This window comes from Stylophora pistillata, chromosome 12, assembly GCF_964205215.1.
Source record: "Stylophora pistillata chromosome 12, jaStyPist1.2, whole genome shotgun sequence".
NCBI lineage: Eukaryota > Metazoa > Cnidaria > Anthozoa > Scleractinia > Pocilloporidae > Stylophora > Stylophora pistillata.
This window is the reverse complement of record NC_142530.1, coordinates 28635243-28652228: the sequence shown is the minus strand read 5'-3', so window position 1 is coordinate 28652228 and position 16986 is coordinate 28635243. Positions and strand designations below refer to the sequence as shown.

At 38.8% G+C, this 16986-nt stretch overlaps 2 protein-coding genes and 1 pseudogene across 2 annotated transcripts; all 3 read right to left on the bottom strand.

Annotated features, from left to right (window-relative positions):
* Window positions 1–1092: 1092 nt before the first annotated feature.
* LOC148719534 (QRFP-like peptide receptor) lies at window positions 1093–3411 on the bottom strand. The gene has a single exon (XM_088741290.1). It carries the CDS (start codon window positions 2538–2540, stop codon window positions 1566–1568), a length of 975 nt encoding a protein of 324 aa, XP_088597416.1. The 5' UTR covers window positions 2541–3411; the 3' UTR covers window positions 1093–1565.
* Window positions 3412–4961: 1550 nt separating this feature from the next.
* LOC148719533 (phe13-bombesin receptor-like) lies at window positions 4962–5659 on the bottom strand (annotated as a pseudogene).
* A 3576-nt stretch (window positions 5660–9235) lies between these two features.
* LOC111342509 (QRFP-like peptide receptor) lies at window positions 9236–11140 on the bottom strand. Its single transcript, XM_022949605.2, has one exon. It carries the CDS (start codon window positions 10707–10709, stop codon window positions 9711–9713), a length of 999 nt encoding a protein of 332 aa, XP_022805340.2. The 5' UTR covers window positions 10710–11140; the 3' UTR covers window positions 9236–9710.
* Window positions 11141–16986: the final 5846 nt, after the last annotated feature.

Genomic DNA, 16986 nt, shown 5'->3' with positions numbered 1-16986 from the left:
TATACATACATACATACATTTGCCACTCGTTTATGAGTATAGGAGAACTAACAATTGTGGCAAAACGAGTTTGGACTATGGCAGACCCGTGGTATTAAGCAGATCGACCATCTTCCGCCATTTTGGAATTTAAGAGGTGAGTGTATTATCATATCGTGATTTTGTATCGTTAGCTTCAAGTCATGATTTCCAGTGGATTTAAGAGGGGGTCAGTAGGGAGTCAGTTGACCCGGGGTCAGTGTTTTGTCCTAGCCCCATTTTTATTCAGTTTAAATAAAAATGTTTTAATGGTGTGAATGGGCGATAGGTGTCAGAAGCTACCCACAAAAAGGCAAATAGCAATGAACACGTGAAGCCGTCATCATGGCTTAGTTTAATTATCATCTACTCATACTAAGCCATTAAAAGTTAACTGACATGTGCAATGAAATACCAGGTGGTTTTGGGTTCTGTTCCCATTGTAGACTCACAGCAGTCAGACATGTCCTTAGCCTGCCCCTCGTTTCCAGTCGTGTATATTTGACTACAAGCCTCCTCGATCGGCTGCCTTCTGCCTCTCAAGGGTTTGTCACTCCTTGAAGAAGATCGCTACAAAATGGCTTTTATTATTTTGGTCGTCTCACTAGTAAGAACTCGTTGCAATTTAGTTGACATCTTGATAAACTTTTTGACATTTACTCACAATGCAAAGAGATGTGACCGAAGGTTTCGTAAACAAACTTCTGTTCGTTAGACTTCATGAAGAGAGGTGATTTTCTCTCCTTCAGATTATCCTTTATCTTATTTATCTATTTATTTTTCTCAGTTTCAAATTTTCCAATTTCCAGCACAGAAAAGGCTAATGGTGATCCCAAACTCAAAACCAGCCTTTGTAGCTTTCTTGATATTATATATTTTTCATATTGATCAGAAAATTCGTTATTTACAGGTAGAGTCTAAAGCTTTAAAAACCGTATGATATTCACAATAGACCCAGAAATCGTGATCTCAGGGTTTAAACAACGTTTAGAATCGTTGGACAAAGTTTCGCTTGGTATAAGATAAACTATGTACAGGATGTAGTTTATGTCTCCAATGAAAAGCATACGCCAATTTCGTGAAAAACCTGAGTTTAATGAGTTTTAAAGATATCCCAGTTTATCTCATTAACATTCAAAAGTTATTTTGCATGTAGAGCTGATCATAGATACACGGAAAAGAGGAAGAACCTTAAAACTACGCTTCTATTGTCGTTTATCGAAAGCTAGGTTAAAGATCTTGGATCCAATAAAAGAAGGCTCCCCTTAAAGCAGCTCAGGATATTAATAAGAACTTGACACTAACGCTTGGAAGAAATAAAATAAATGCAAAGAGTTTTTAGAGCAGTTTGACCAAGTCAGTAATTATAGAGGCAGAGCTTATTTTCATTAAACAGTGAGTCATGCAGTTGATGAATGTTTCACGCCGCACCAACGACGTCGTAAGTTTGGTTATTTTTATGGAGAAAGAACCGGTCAGTATAGTGATTCAAGTCAATCTTTGGATAAGTTTCAACAACATGGAAAAGGCTGGGGGGAAAACGATACCTAAGCAGCCTCATTCGTAGAAAAACAACTAAGGAAATTCCTAAGACTTTGGCGATACTTACCACTGAAAATAAAACAGATACAAGGATTTGCAGCACAGTATGAGTGAGCAAGAAAAGAGGCGATGGCTCGATAGTATTGGAAACTGCAAGATGATATCATGGCGCTGTCTGATGAAAAGAGAAGGAAGAGGAACATGATACTGAATGGCAGCCAGCATACAGCAAAAACTAACACGACGGCAATGCACAGCTTCAGAACTTTTCTCTCTCTCCTCAAGTGCTGTTTTCTTACATTTGGTGATTGCTCGCCTGGACTTTTCTGGGATTTAATTGTTAAGGCGATGGCGAAGTAAAGTATGGCAATCGAAACCAAAGGGACATAGGTGACAACAATAACCGTTCCCAGAAAGTAGCCTTCTGACGAGAAGGACTCTCCAAATGCGTCATTCCACTGAAACCGACAAGCCAGCCCTTCTGAATCCTCGACAACTTTCAAGGCGAACAAGTATGGGCAATAGACTGCCATGGCGACGACCCAAATGGCGATAATGAAGAACCAGCACTGCTTTGAGCTAATCGATGGGGAGCGGAGGGGAAATACCACAGCTACAAATCGATCCACTGTTATCAGCACCAGGCTCTGAACTGACACAAGATTTGAGACATCTACAGCGAAGACACTCAGCTTACACAAGGCTTGCCCTAGGGGACCAGAGATCAACCAGTGGCCGGCGTTGTTTATCTCTGTCAACCTTTTCGTAAAGAATATAATTGTATACCACAGATCGGAAATGGCCATGTTTACAATCAAAATGTTGATTGGTGTTCTCAGAGTTTTAGTCCTATAGACAATCATTCCAATGAATGTATTTCCAGCCAGTGACACAACAGATAGCAGACAGTAAGCAAAGGTGGAACCAATTTTTTCTGCTGTGGGGTTGAAGCAAGTCGAGATGGACTGTGTTCCATTCATCGTTACGCCGGTTACGTTTACGGACGTTTTCTGGCACCAGGAGATCAGGTTTGTCTTTAGCGAGCAGTTTTGCGGTGGCTAGTTATATTCTACTTAAACCAGAAAAAAATATAGCTTATGAATTTCAGATGTATAAAACATGCCTAATTAATAAACATACCGAGAAATTTGAGATAATTGACTGTCTACATCCAAAATCTCCTCCAACGGAGGTAACCAGAACGGGAGTTTAATAGCTTTTGTTTGAATGATATAATCGATATATTTTTTCAATCAGGCGTATGATGGGAAAAGGGGAGAGTTTTCGAAAGTTATAAGTGAATCTAACTATTACTATTATTAGTGCTGCGTGTTAACGAAATGATAAGCAAACGATGCCAGAAATTTCCCTGTTACAGATGCCGGCAGCTGGAACGCCTAGAGGCAGTGTTTTGTCCTAGCCCCATTTTTATTCAGTTTAACTAAAAATGTTTTAATGGTGTGAATGGGCGATAGGTGTCAGAAGCTACCCACAAAAAGGCAAATAGCAATGAACACGTGAAGACGTGAAGCCGTCATCATGGCTTAGTTTAATTATCATCTACTCATACTAAGCCATTAAAAGTTAACTGACATGCGCTGTGAAATACCAGGTGGTTTTGGGTTCTGTTCCCGTTGTAGACTCACAGCAGTCAGACATGTCCTTAGCCTGCCCCTCGTTTCCAGTCGTGCATATTTGACTTCAAGTCTCCTCGATCGGCTGCCTTCTGCTTCTCAGGGGTTACGTTTGTCACTCCTTGAAGAAAATCACTCCAAAATGGCTTTTACTATTTTGGTCGTCTCATTAGTAAGAACTCATTGCAATTTAGTTGACATCTTGATGGACTTTCTGACATTTACTCACTCCTTGAAGAAGATCGCTAAAAGATGGCCTTTATTATTTTGGTCGTCTCATTAGTAAGATCTCATTGCAATTTAGTTGACATCTTGATGGACTTTCTGACATTTACTCACTCCTCGAAAAAGATGGCTACAAAATGGCTTTTATTATTTTGGTCGTCTCATTTGTAAGAACTCATTGCTATTTAGTTGACATCTTGATGGACTTTGTGACATTTACTCACTCCTTGAAGAAGATCGGTACAAAATGGCTTTTATTATTTTGGTCGTCTCATTAGTAAGAACTCATTGCAATTTAGTTGACATCTTGATGGACTTTGTGACATTTACTCACTCCTTGAAGAAGATGGCTACGAAATGGCTTTTATTATTTTGGTGGTCTCATTAGTAAGAACTCATTGCAATTTAGTTGACATCTTGATGGACTTTGTGACATTTACTCATAATGCAATGCAAAGAGATGTGACCGAAGGTTTTGTAAACAAACTTCTGTTCGTTAGACTTCATGAAGAGAGGTGATTTTCTCTCCACCAGATTATCCTTTGTCTTATTTATCTATTTATTTTCTCAGTTTCAAATTTCCAATTTCCAGCACAGAAAAGGCTAATGGTGATCCCAAACTCAAAACCAGCCTTTGTAGCTTTCTTGATGTTATACATTTTTCATATTGATCAGAAAATTCGTTATTTACAGGTAGAGTCTCAAGCTTTAAAAACCGTATGATATTCACAATAGACCCAGAAATCCTGAACTCAGGGTTTAAACAACGTTTAGAATCGTTGGACAAAGTTTCGCTTGGTATAAGATAAACTATGTACAGGATGTAGTTTATGTCTCCAATGAAAAGTATACGCCAATTTCGTGAAAAACCTGAGTTTAATGAGTTTTAAAGATATCCCAGTTTATCTCATTAACATTCAAAAGTTATTTTGCGTGTAGAGCTGATCATAGATACACGGAAAAGAGGAAGAACCTTCAAACTACGCTTCTATTGACTTTTATCGAAAGTTAAGTTAAAAATCTTGGAATCAATAAAAGAAGGCTCCCCTTAGAGCAGCTCAGGATATTAATAAGAACTTGACACTAACGCGTGGAAGAAATAAAATAAATGCAAAGAGTTTTTAGAGTAGTTTGACCAAGTCAGAAATTATAGAGGCAGAGCTTATTTTCATTAAACAGTGAGTCATGCAGTTGATGAATGTTTCACGCCGCACCAACGACGTCGTAAGTTTGGTTATTTCTATGGAGAAAGAACCAGTCAGTATAGTGATTCAAGTCAATCTTTGGATAAGTTTCAACAACATGCAAAAGGCTGGGGCGAAAACGATACCTAAGCAGCCTCATTCGTAGAAATGAATAAAGGCTGATAGCTTCGAAAGAAACTGTTTGGGGCTGCGTCGGTGGGAGTAACGAAATAATTTGGATACATCAACAAAGTTGAAATGGTAAATTAGCCACCGTAATGATTACAAAAGCTGACGTTTCGAGCGTTAGCCCTTCGCTCCGACGAAGGGCTAACGCTCGAAACGTCAGCTTTTGTAATCATTACGGTGGCTAATTTACCATTTGAACTTTGTGGATATATCCAAATCATTCGTAGAAAAACAACTGAGGAAATTCTTAAGACTTTGACGATAATTACCACTGAAAATAAAACAGATTCAAGGATTTACAGCACAGTATGAGTGAGCAAGAAAAGAGGCGATGGCTCGATAGTATTGGAAACTGCAAGATGATATCATGGCGCTGTGTGATGGAAAGAGAAGGAAGAGGACCACGATACTGAATGGCAGCCAGCATACTGCAAAAACTAACACGACGGCAATGGACAGCTTCAGAACATTTCTCTCTCTCTTCAAGTGCTATTTTCTTACATTTGCCGATTGCTCGCCTGGACTCTTCTGGGATTTAATTGTTAAGGCGACGGCAAAGTAAAGTATGGCAATCGAAACCAAAGGGACATAGGTGACAACAATAACCGTTCCCAGAAAGTAGCCTTAAAACGATAAAGACTCTCCAAATGCTTTTTGTCACTGAAACCGACAGGCCAGCCCTTCTGACTCCTCGACAACTTTCAAGGCGAACAAGTATGGGCAATATACTGCCATGGCGACGACCCAAATGGCGATAATGAAGAACCGGCACTGCTTTGAGCTTGTTGTGTCGGTCACATGACCTGAAGAGGTAATGACACGTGGAACGACGAGCGAGGGATTTCGATTGAATTCGTTTGTTGTTAGTTATCTTATATGTGATTAAAGAGACGTAGTTACAGACAGAATACGACAGAGCTGATCGATGGGGAGCGGAGGGGAAATACCCCAACTACAAATCGATCCCCTGCTATCAGCACCAGGCTCTGATCTGACACAAGAGCTGAGATATCTGCAGCGCAGACTAGCTCAGCTTACACAAGGCTTGCCCAAGGGGACCACTGATCAACCAGTGGCCGGCCTTGTTTATCTCTGTCAACCGCTCCGTAAAGAATATAATTGGATACCACAGATCGGAAATGGCCATGTTTACAATCAAAATGTTGATTGGTGTTCCCACAGTTTTAGTCTTATAGACAATGGTTCCAATGAAGGTATTTCCAGCCAGTGAAACAACAGTAAGAGGCGGCGTGGCCGAGTGGTTAGGGTGCTGGACTTGTAATCCGGTGTCCCGAGTTCAAGTCCTCCACCCTGCCACTCCCTGGATTTGTTCTCAGTTGCCCCTAGTTCAACTCCTCAGCTGCGTTCTGTAAATAGCCCACTGGTCTGCCTCCTGCCGCTGGAGATTTTTAAGCACTTAGTTTACATTGTGGCTGAAAAGCCCCTTAGGGGAGGCTTCAATTTACGTATTTATTTATTATTTATAGTAAGCAGACAGTAAGCAAAGGTGCAACCAATTTTTTCTGTTGTGGAGTTGAAGCAAGTCGACATGGACTGTGTTCCATTCATCGTTACGCCGGTTACGTTTACGGACATTTTCCGGCACCAGAAGATCAGGTTTGTCTTTAGCAAGCAGCTTTGCGTTGGCCAGTTATATTCTACTTAAACCAGAAAAAAATATAGCTTATGAATTTCAGATGTATAAAACATGCCTAATTAATAAACATACCTAGAAATTTGAGATAATTGACAGTCTACATCGAAAACGACGCCAGAAACTTCCCAGTTTCATATGCCGGCAGCTGGAACACTACAATGTTTTGTCGTGCGGCGACATTTCAATTAAAAATTAATTTTCAATTTTTGTGTCATCGAAAGTTTAATCCAGAGTGGAAGTTACTCAGTAGCCTCGTTACTCAGTAGATGAGTTGGAGTTTTATGTTGTTGAAAATTCTACAAATTGGCTAGAACTTCTAATGAAATAGAATAGCTTAGGACAGTATAAGGCCGATATCTAATTTTATGTACATGGCAAAAGGAAGGGAAGGACAGATGGCTGACTTGCACACGATCACATCTTGTTATCCTCCAGTATTCCTTATTGGTTGATATGCCAACGAGAGAACTATTGGCTAGTGAAACAAAGAGTTATTTTGTTTAAGGTTTTGAACATTTAAATAACAAAGATTATACATCGACGAAACAGGAAGACGACTAGGTGACCGATTCCGAGAATACCTTCGCGACCTAAAAAGGAAAAATAATGACGCATCAAAATCAGTCGCTAGACACTTGAATTGACCTAATCATTGTAAACAACATATGACAATCTGCGGTCTTTCCTTACATTTAGGCAACACGGAAAGCCGCAAATCTCTTGAACAAAAGTTTATCTTTCGAATAGGCACTCTTAATCCCACAGGTATCAACGAAAGCTTTTCATTCCACTAAAATTCGTGTTTTTCTCGTCGCCATGTTCCCACCAATGGCGTAGCTCCGCTTTCTGCATATAAACCCACATACAAGCCACAATTCCTCCATTCGCTCTGACGAAAGGCTAACGCTGGAAACGTCAGCTTTTTCATTCGTTACGGTGGCCAATTTACAATTTCAACTTAGTTGATATAACCAAATTACCTTTTTACACCCACCGACGCAGCACCACAGTTTCTTTAGAAACTTTCAGCCTTTATTCATCTACGTTTAATACGAACGACACGTGTTTCAATGTACGCCGAAAGAATACCCAGGGTAACTTAAAACAAACACTCTATTTATACAATGGTTATGAGGCTTCTAATTTCCCTGATCGAGAATCGAAAGGAAAAGAGTTTAGAGATTGGCTTTGGACTCAGCGCTTTAATGCCACGTTATTCGCCAAACTTCCGTTTGATCTTTGCAGTTTCCCATTTTTCCTCATGCAACCCTCATTGAATGTATTATTCATGCATAAAGAATAGAACCATCTATAATTAAAAACTGCGACGAAATTATGTGTCGTTGACACTCAGCCGGTAACCTACGCATCAATTATAACATAAAAATTTTTTTCGGCGCCTATCTGTCGCTTAAGAATAGAAACAATTGTCTATTGGCTCCAGTATTCATCAAACAATGTGATCTAGAGATGTTTTAAAACTCCTTTTGTGTCCTTTTCTAAACTGAAGACTAGCATTGAGTAATTTGCGGTGTTCCGCAAATGAAATGGCGCGTGGTTTGCTCACGAATTATTTTGAACAAGGAGGGAAAATTGTTAATTAAGGTGTCACTCCTTGTTAATTAAATGGTAGTTATGGCAGGATCCGTCAACAATGGATGCACCTGTGTGTCTCAAATGAATCTCTTTTTTTTTCCAATTTCGTGACGTTTCCTTAAGTTCTATAGTCTTAAATGTCCGCCTGAAGGCGTTGTGTAAAGATAACAAAACGAAGCTAAAACAATTTTAAGTTGTAAAGCTGTTTTGTCAAACACGCTTTGAAATTGGTTTCTTCACATAGGTTGCTTTATAATCTGACATGTGTCGATTGCTAGGGTTTGTCACTCCTAGAAGAATATCGCCGCCAAATAGCTTCCATTATTTTGGTCGTCTCACTAGTAAGAACTCGTTGAAATTTAGTTGATTTCTTGATGCGCTCTGTGACACTTATGCACAAACAAAGAAATGTGACCGAATGTTTTGTAAACAAAACTCCTTTCATAAGGCTTCAAGAGACTTCATAAAGAGAGGTGATTTTCTCTCCTCTAGATTATCTCTCATTTTATTTGTTTATCTATTTATTCATTATTTAAAGTGCTACTGCGACCAAAAATGCACCTTTCCTTTTCTCCTCAGAGGTTGAAAGTACTTACCCTAAGTAACAGATTTGCCAAATCCTAAGGCAAAACTCCATCCAGAATATTATTTTCCCTGTAGATTCGCGATCTAAACGGCCGCCATTCTTCGAGCTACAGAACTCTGCGCGAAGAAGAAGAAACTGGGTCGAGAACGGAAGTGACGTCAACGACTTAACAAACGTGGCTAATTTGGTATGCCGAGAGAGAGTTCCTTTTCTGTTCCGCAGGAAAGAAGGAATAAAATTCGAAAGAATTTTTCTCCAGCCTTCTTTTGCGTATTTCTTGTAAAGGCATGCCTTCGCGACGTTGTCGAAGTGAGTCGATGACGTGACAACTAAAACCGCTAGAGTTATTTTCGCGGGCTCTCCAGTGTGTTATTCGAGCAAAGGCGGAAGAATTTTTAATGTCTTCGCGGCGCTGTTTTTAAGGAATAACGTTGTCAAATTTGAGAAACTTACGCTTATTCTAATAGTTTAGGGTCTAAATGTGAAGTTAACACCAGAAAATTGGGAAAATGAAATGCAAAAATTTCGTCGCAGTAGCACTTTAAATTTGACCAGTTTCCATAGCAAAGACTAATCTTAATCCCAAACTCCAAACCAGCCCATGTAGCTTTCTTGACGCTATTTATTTTTCATATTAGTCAGAAAATTCTCTATTTAAAAGTAAAGTCTAAAACTTTAAAAACCGTGTGATATTCACAATAGGACCGTTAGAACGGTTAGAAGGGTCAGAACCGTTCGAAAAAAATTTCTCTTGGTATAAGATAAACTACAGACAGGATGTATAGGTAAATATTTCCAATTGATATTATTCCCGAATTTCGCGAAACAACTGACTTCAGTTTTATGTGTTTTAAAGATATTCCAGTTTATCTCAAGAATATCTTAAGTTATTTTGCATGTCCAGCTGATAACAGATAAACCTTAAAAAGGAAGAACTTTCAAACTTCGCTTCCATTTACTGTTATCGAAGCTAGGTTAAAAATTTCTGACGCAATAAAGCAAGGCTCCCCTAAAAGCTGCTGAGGATATCTGAATAAGCCACTCGAACACCATGCGGAGGGCTGGGGCGAGAACGATAACTAAGCGGCCTCATTCGTAGAAAAACAAGTAAGGAAACTCTTAAGCTCTTTACGATAATTACCATTGAAAATAAAACAGATACAAGGGTTTACAGCACAGTATGAGTGAGCAAGAAAATCGGTAATAGTACGATAGTATTGGAAACCGCAAGACGATATCAGGGCGCTATCTGATGAAAAGTAGTGGATGACGCCCCTGATGGAGAATGGCAACCAGCATACAACAAAAACTAACACGACGGCAACGGACATCCTCAGAACATTTCTCTCTCTCTTCAAACGCTGTTTCCTTGCATTTGCTGATGGCTCGCCTGGAATCTTCTGGGATTTAATTCTTAAGGCGATGGCAAAGTAAAGTATGGCGATGAGAACCAAAGGGACATAGATGAAAACGATGGCCAATCCTAGAAAGTAGCCTCTCGGCGAAAAGGACTCTCCAAATGCGTCATTCCAATCAAGGACGCACTTCAGCCCCTCTAAATACTCGATAGCTTTCAAGGCGAGCAAGTAGGGGCAATAGACTGCCATGGCGACGATCCAAATGACGAGAATGAAGAACCGGTACTGCTTTGAGCTGATCAGTGGGGAGCGGAGGGGAAATACCACAGCTACAAATCGATCCACCGCTATCAGAACCAGGCTCTGAATGGACACCAGGGTTGAGACATCTGTTGCGAAGATACTCAACTTACACAATGCTTGCCCAAGACGACCATTGATCAACCAGTGGTCGGCCTTGTTTATCTCGGTCAACCTCTTAGTAAAGAATAAAATCGGATACAACAGATCGGAAATAGCCATGTTTACAATCAAAATGTTGATTGGTGTTCTCACAGTGTTGGCCCTATACACAATGATTCCAATAAAGCTATTTCCAGCAAGTGACACAACAGATAGCAGACAGTAAGCAAAGGTGTAACTAATTCTTTCCGCTGTGGGGTCGAAGCACCTCGACATGGATTGTGTTCCATACATCGTTGCGGTCAAATTTGCCGACATATTTCGACGACTCTAGAAATAGCTCAGCTACAGATGTTTATTGATGTTGAATAACGGTTGACAGCTGCTGGTACAGATACAATATTCTGTCCTGCGGATGCATTTCAATTCGTCGTCAATTAATTTTCAATCATGCTGCCATCGTAAGCTTAATCCAGCATGGAACTTCCTCACTAGCCTCGTTACTCAGTAGATGGATTTGACGTTACAAGGATTTCCAAGAACTTCTCATGAAATAGAAGAGCTTAGGACAAAAATAGGCCGACTATTAATTTTATATACATGGCAAATGGTTTGCCTTTCTTCTTCACCCGGGTAAATTATTTTGCACTGAACACAATTAACAGGCTTGTTAAGTCGATGGGACAAAGCCAGAAAAAGCTTCTCGTTTTTCTGAGGAACGAAAAGAGTAGGCTCACTGACCACATCGTGTAATTGATTGACTTCTCCTTACTTTTCAAGCTTCCCACTCAGTCAGAATTGAAGTAGTAATCAATTGGGCACCGCAACATTAACACAAGGAAAAAAATTTTTACATTATCTTGTACACCAACGATATTTTCATTGAAAGTCCCTTTTCAGAATTTGCGTCTTTGTGTTTGTTCGGGATACGGGTTGGATATTTACAGAAAATCTTAAGAATTTCAGGAAACTGTGTCAAAAGGAAAGGGCTCATCGTGTGGTTGCAGGGAAATAAAAAAGTTGATTTCTTATTTCGTGTTTAGTGGTAAGTTTATTTTCCTTACTGAGAGAACATGTTCCACACTGAAAAGAATTACATAGCTGCTGAGGTCGATGGAACAAATTCAGATAAAGGTTCCACTGTGTCTGAGGGGGAAGGACAGATGGCTGACTGGCACGCGATCACATCTTGTCCTCCTATTAACGTTCAAAAATAACAAAACAAAGAATTTTTCAATTCTATTATCTTCTTGACCCTCTTTCATACTCCTTGTTTCTACAAATGGGCCGTCCGCTGTATCGTGTTATGCAAACAAAGTTGTATAATTAATACAACTCCTATATCTGCAATTATATACTAATGTTAATGTTAATTATAATAGCTAATCTCCTTCCTTTAAAGTGCACCTAAACCCAAAAACTTTTTTTTCGCTTAACGAAATAACCAAATTTTTTGGAGTATTTCTGTGCAAATATTTTTTTATTTGCTCAAATCTTCAATTTTCTGTGTCCAGTCAAAATACGGAAAATCGGCCGCCATCTTGCCCCACGACCGAGTCTAAAGAGGAATGGCTCCAGCGGGTAATGTGACGTCAAATCGAGAACACGAGAGTCTGCATTTCACACATTTTCACTTGTCTGGGAAGGTTGTAGTCGATGTAGGTCCACATCAGCTTTTTAGCTGCCTTCTTGTACTGACCTACATGACAAATAAAGTATGTATGTATGTATGTATGTATGTATGTATGTATGTATGTATGTTGTCCGAAAATATGCCGACTAAGTGTGTTGGAGAAGGATGTAGCAACGTGCGAAATTTGCAAGAGGGTATCGCGCTTCATACAACACACCTACAACACACCTCACACAACACACCTCACATAACACATCTCACACAACACACCTCACACAACACACCTAGTCGGCATATTTCGGACAATATTGACGACAACCTTCCCAAACAAGTGAAAATGTGTGAAATGCAAACTTGAAATGCAAAGAAAATTAAAGATTTGAGCAAATTAAAAAATTTTTGCAGAGAAATACTCCAAAAATTAAGCTTATTTCCTTAAGCGAAGAACAAATTTTGAGTTTAGGTGCACTTTAACCCTAAAGAAGAGCCTTTGAAAAGCAGAAGTTGATACAGTCGAACCTGTATCATCGGTTTTCAAAGTCCCTAATTTTTTTTCATTACTAACTGTAATTCCTCCTTGAGTCCCAGCGGTTGTATTTTGCTTTTACCTGTATTGAACGGTCAGTCAAAGCAGATTTCTCGAATGATAGAAATAAAAATTTTTCTATAAAATTTAATCCACGTTTATCTCCTAAAATCAATGCTAGTAGTAAGTTTTTGTACATTAACTGGTCAACTATGGCATAAAATGAAAATTTAACCCTTTTTTTGCAATACCCCTTGTCTATGGAACCTGTGTTAAGCGGTCATCATATAATTCCGTCTGAAGTCGAGTTTATTAGTCGATATGTTGATATATACAAGACAAATTTTGCGTAGAATTGTCCGTGGGCATACAACTTTTTTATCTATTTATTTGTTTATTTATTTATTCATTTACTTTATTTTTGCGGTGGTCGCCTAAAAAGGTAGTATCAATTCTACATAGAATATCTTTGGTAAACTATCTACAAACCATCCCCGAACAGTCGAACACACTCGATTCTTATTGTCGTTGGGTTCACAAGTTCTCTTATGGGGAAACCAAGAGTAAGGAAAGAAAACCATTCGCGAGGATCTCGTTAAGTTCCATTTGGTGTTTGATGTCTGTTTTGCTGCTGTACATGGGGTCTGTGTGACGCTTCCAGACACAAAATGGGATAATTCGTAAGACGGGAAAACAGCTACTCGCCACCGACGATACAGTGAAATTTACGGCTGAAATATCAGACTCAGAAATTTCATTCTTGCCACAAAAGTGTACAGAAGCGAGAGATTTAACGGGAAAATTGACGCTTGACGCCGATGCAAAGGCATTACAAAGAGACGAATACCTCTAATTTCAATACAGGAATTTTCATTCGTGTCATCACTAGGCGTAAAGAAAGGACCATGCCTAAAAAGTAGAAGCGCTACCGTGTCCTGTAAAAACAAATTCGACACGCGCAACGTTTTATAAGAACGACAAGAGTTTCAAAACACACCAAAAGAATACCCAGGATAACTTAAGGAAAACACTCTATTTATACAATGGTTCTGTCGGGAAATGAAAGAAAAAGAGTCTAGCGATTGGCTTCGGACCCAGCGCTTGAGTGCCACTTTACTATTTGCCATATTTCTGTTGATCTTTGCGCATTTCCATTTTTCCTCAAGCAGCCCTCATTGAATGTATAATTCATGCATAAAGATAAAACCATGAATAATTGAAAATTGCAACGAAATTATTGGAAATGTTAACGACACTCGGCTAGCAACCTGCGCATCAATTATCGTTCATTACTGTGAGGGTCGCTTTCGTAAATTTCGTTGAAATTTAGTTGATTTCTTGATCGACTCTGTGATATTTATTCACAATACAAAGAAATGTGGCCAAAGGTTTTGTAAACAAACTTCTTTTCGTAAGGCTTTATAAAGGAGGGTGATTTTCTCTCCTCTAGATTATCTTTTATTTTATTTATTGATTTATTTTTTTTCAGTTTCAAATTTTCCAATTTCCATAGAAAAGGCTAATCGTGATCCCAAACTCAAAAGGTTGAAGGCTTCTTGATACTATTTATTTCTTATATTGATCAGAAAATTAGCTATCTACCCGGTAGAGTCTAATGTGTTAAAACCGTATGATATTCACAATAGAAACGCAAATCATGAAACCAGAGTTCAAACAACGGTTAGAACCGTTAGACGAAGTTTCTCTATGTATAGAATGTAAGTTAATGTCTCCAACTGATATCATTCGCGAATTTCGCCAAACGACTGAGTTTAATGAGTTTCAAAGATATCCCAGTTTATCTCAATAACATTTAAAGTTATTTTGCATGTACAGCTGATTATAGAGAAACGAAAAAGAGGCTGAAAACCTCGAACTTCGCTTCCACTGACTTTCATCGAAAGCTAGGTTAGAAACCTCGGATTCAATAAAACAAGGCTTCCCTTAAAGCAACTGAGGATATTACTGAAAACTTGACACTAACACTTGGATGAAATAAAATAAATGCAAAGAGTTTCTAGAGCAGTTTGACCAAGTCAGAAATTATAAAGGAAGAGCTTATTTTCACTAAACAGTGAATAGTTTTCCTTCAAATTCATATAATCGATTTTTTTTTTAAATTAAGGGTATGATCGGAAAAATGACAATTTTCGAAACTTCTAAGCTATTCTCGTTGTAACTATTATATGATTTTTATTAGTACTTTTAACGAAATGGTAAGAAAACAACTCCAGAAATAGCCCAGCTACAGATGTTTACTGATGTTGGATAACAGTTGACAGCTGGTACGAATGATCACGTATTAAAGCAAGCCAAAAGATCTACATATTCTATCCTGCAGATGCATTTCAAGCAATTGATTTTTCAATTACGTTGCCATCGAAAGTTTAATCCAGCCAGGAACTTACAAAGTAGCCTCGTTACTCAGTAGACGGGTTGGATGTTTTTTAGAAAATTTTATGGATTTTCAAGAGCTTCTCCTAAAATAGAAAAGCCTAGCACAATGTAAGGCCAATTTTTAATTTTATATACACGACAAAAGGTTTCCTTTCATTCTTCACCAGAGGAACATAATTAACAGGCGTGACAACTCGATGGGACAAAGCCAGAAAAAGCTTTAAGTTTAGCTTGGTACGAAAACAGTCGGCATACTCGAACGTGATCACATCGTATAAATGATTGACGCCCCCTTCCTTTTCAAGCTTCCCACTCAGTTAGTGGTTGAAAAAATTTGACGTCTTTTCCAACGCCCAGAGGGTAACCTCCAGGCGAAAAGGACTCTCCAAATGCGTTATTCTACATCTATTCATTTGTTTATTTATTTTATTTTTGCGGTGGTCCCCTAAAAAGGCAGTATCAATTCTACATAGTACATCTTTGGCAAACTATTTACGAACCATACCCGAACAGCTAAACACACTCGATTATTATTGTAGTTGGGAGTGAAAGTTCACAAGTTCTCTTATCGAGAAACCAAGAGTAAGGAAAGAAACTAAATCGCTAGGATTTCGTTAAGTTCCATTCACTGTTTACTGTCTCTTTTGTTGCTATACATGGGGTCTGTGTAACACGTCCAGACACAAAATAGGATAATTTGTAAGACGGGGCAAACAGCCACTCGCCACAATACAATGAAATTCACGGCTGAAATATCAGACTCAAAAATTGCGTTCTTGACACAAAAGCGTACAAAAGCGAGAGATTTAACGGGGAAATTGATGCTTGACGCCGGTGCAAACGCATGACAAAGAGACGAAGACCTCTAATTTCAATACAGAAATTTTCATTCTTGTCATCCACCAGGCGTAAAGAAAGGATCATGTCCAAAAAGGAGACGCGTTACCGTTCGTGCCTCAGTTTTAAAAACAAATTCGACGCGCACAACGTTTAATAAGAACGAAAAGAGTTTCACAACACGCTAAAAGGATACCCCAGGGTAACTTAAAACAAGAAAACAAACGTGCCATTTGTACAATGGTTGTGAAGCTTCTAAGTTCTCTGATCGGGAGACGAAAGGAAAAGAGTTTAGAGAATGGCTTCGGACTCAGCGCTTGAATGCTACTTTATTCGCCATATTTCTGTTGATCTTTGCAGTTTTCCATTTTTCCTCAAGCAACCCTCATTGAATGTAAAGTTCGTGCATAAAGATAGTACCCATATATGATATAAAATTTCGACGAAATTAATGGCAATGTAAATAATAATGATAAATAGATGCTTATTTATTACATTGCCATTAATTTCGTCGACATTTTATATTATGTGAAGGTGTAGTCTGATCGTCCGGGTGAGTGTAGTCCTGAAAAGGACTGTTGTCGGTGGTAGTGACTGACATTTCGACAACCTTTGCGGAAGTCATCATCAGAGTCAAGAGAATGATTGTTGTCTACTGACAACAATCTACTGTCTACTGACAACAATCATTCACCTGACTCTGATGATGACTTCCGCACAGGTTGTCGAAACGTCAATCACTACCACCGACAACAGTCCTTCTCAGGACTACACTCACCCGGACGATCAGACTACACCTTCACATGTTACCCCCGGGTTCAAACCATTTACTGCATTTTATATTATATTAATGGCAATGTAAATGACACTCAGCCGGTAACCTGCGCACAATCGTGACATAGAAATATTATTCGGCGCCTACTTGCCACTAAAAAAGGAAGTTCTCTCATTAATTAATGTAAAAACTTCATTTTCTCCTTCGTTTTTAATGCTCTTTGTTCGAGCACACTTGTTTTGCTTTTTTTTATCCTTTTTATCATGCTCTTTCTGGTATAACATTCCCGTTCTGTCAGATTATATTTCCCTCAGCAGTTCTGAGCTAGTTATTCAAGATATTGGAGAAGGTAATTTCCCGGACTAAAGATATGCCATCCTTGAGCACACTTACCATACTATTATTATTATTATTATTATTATTATTA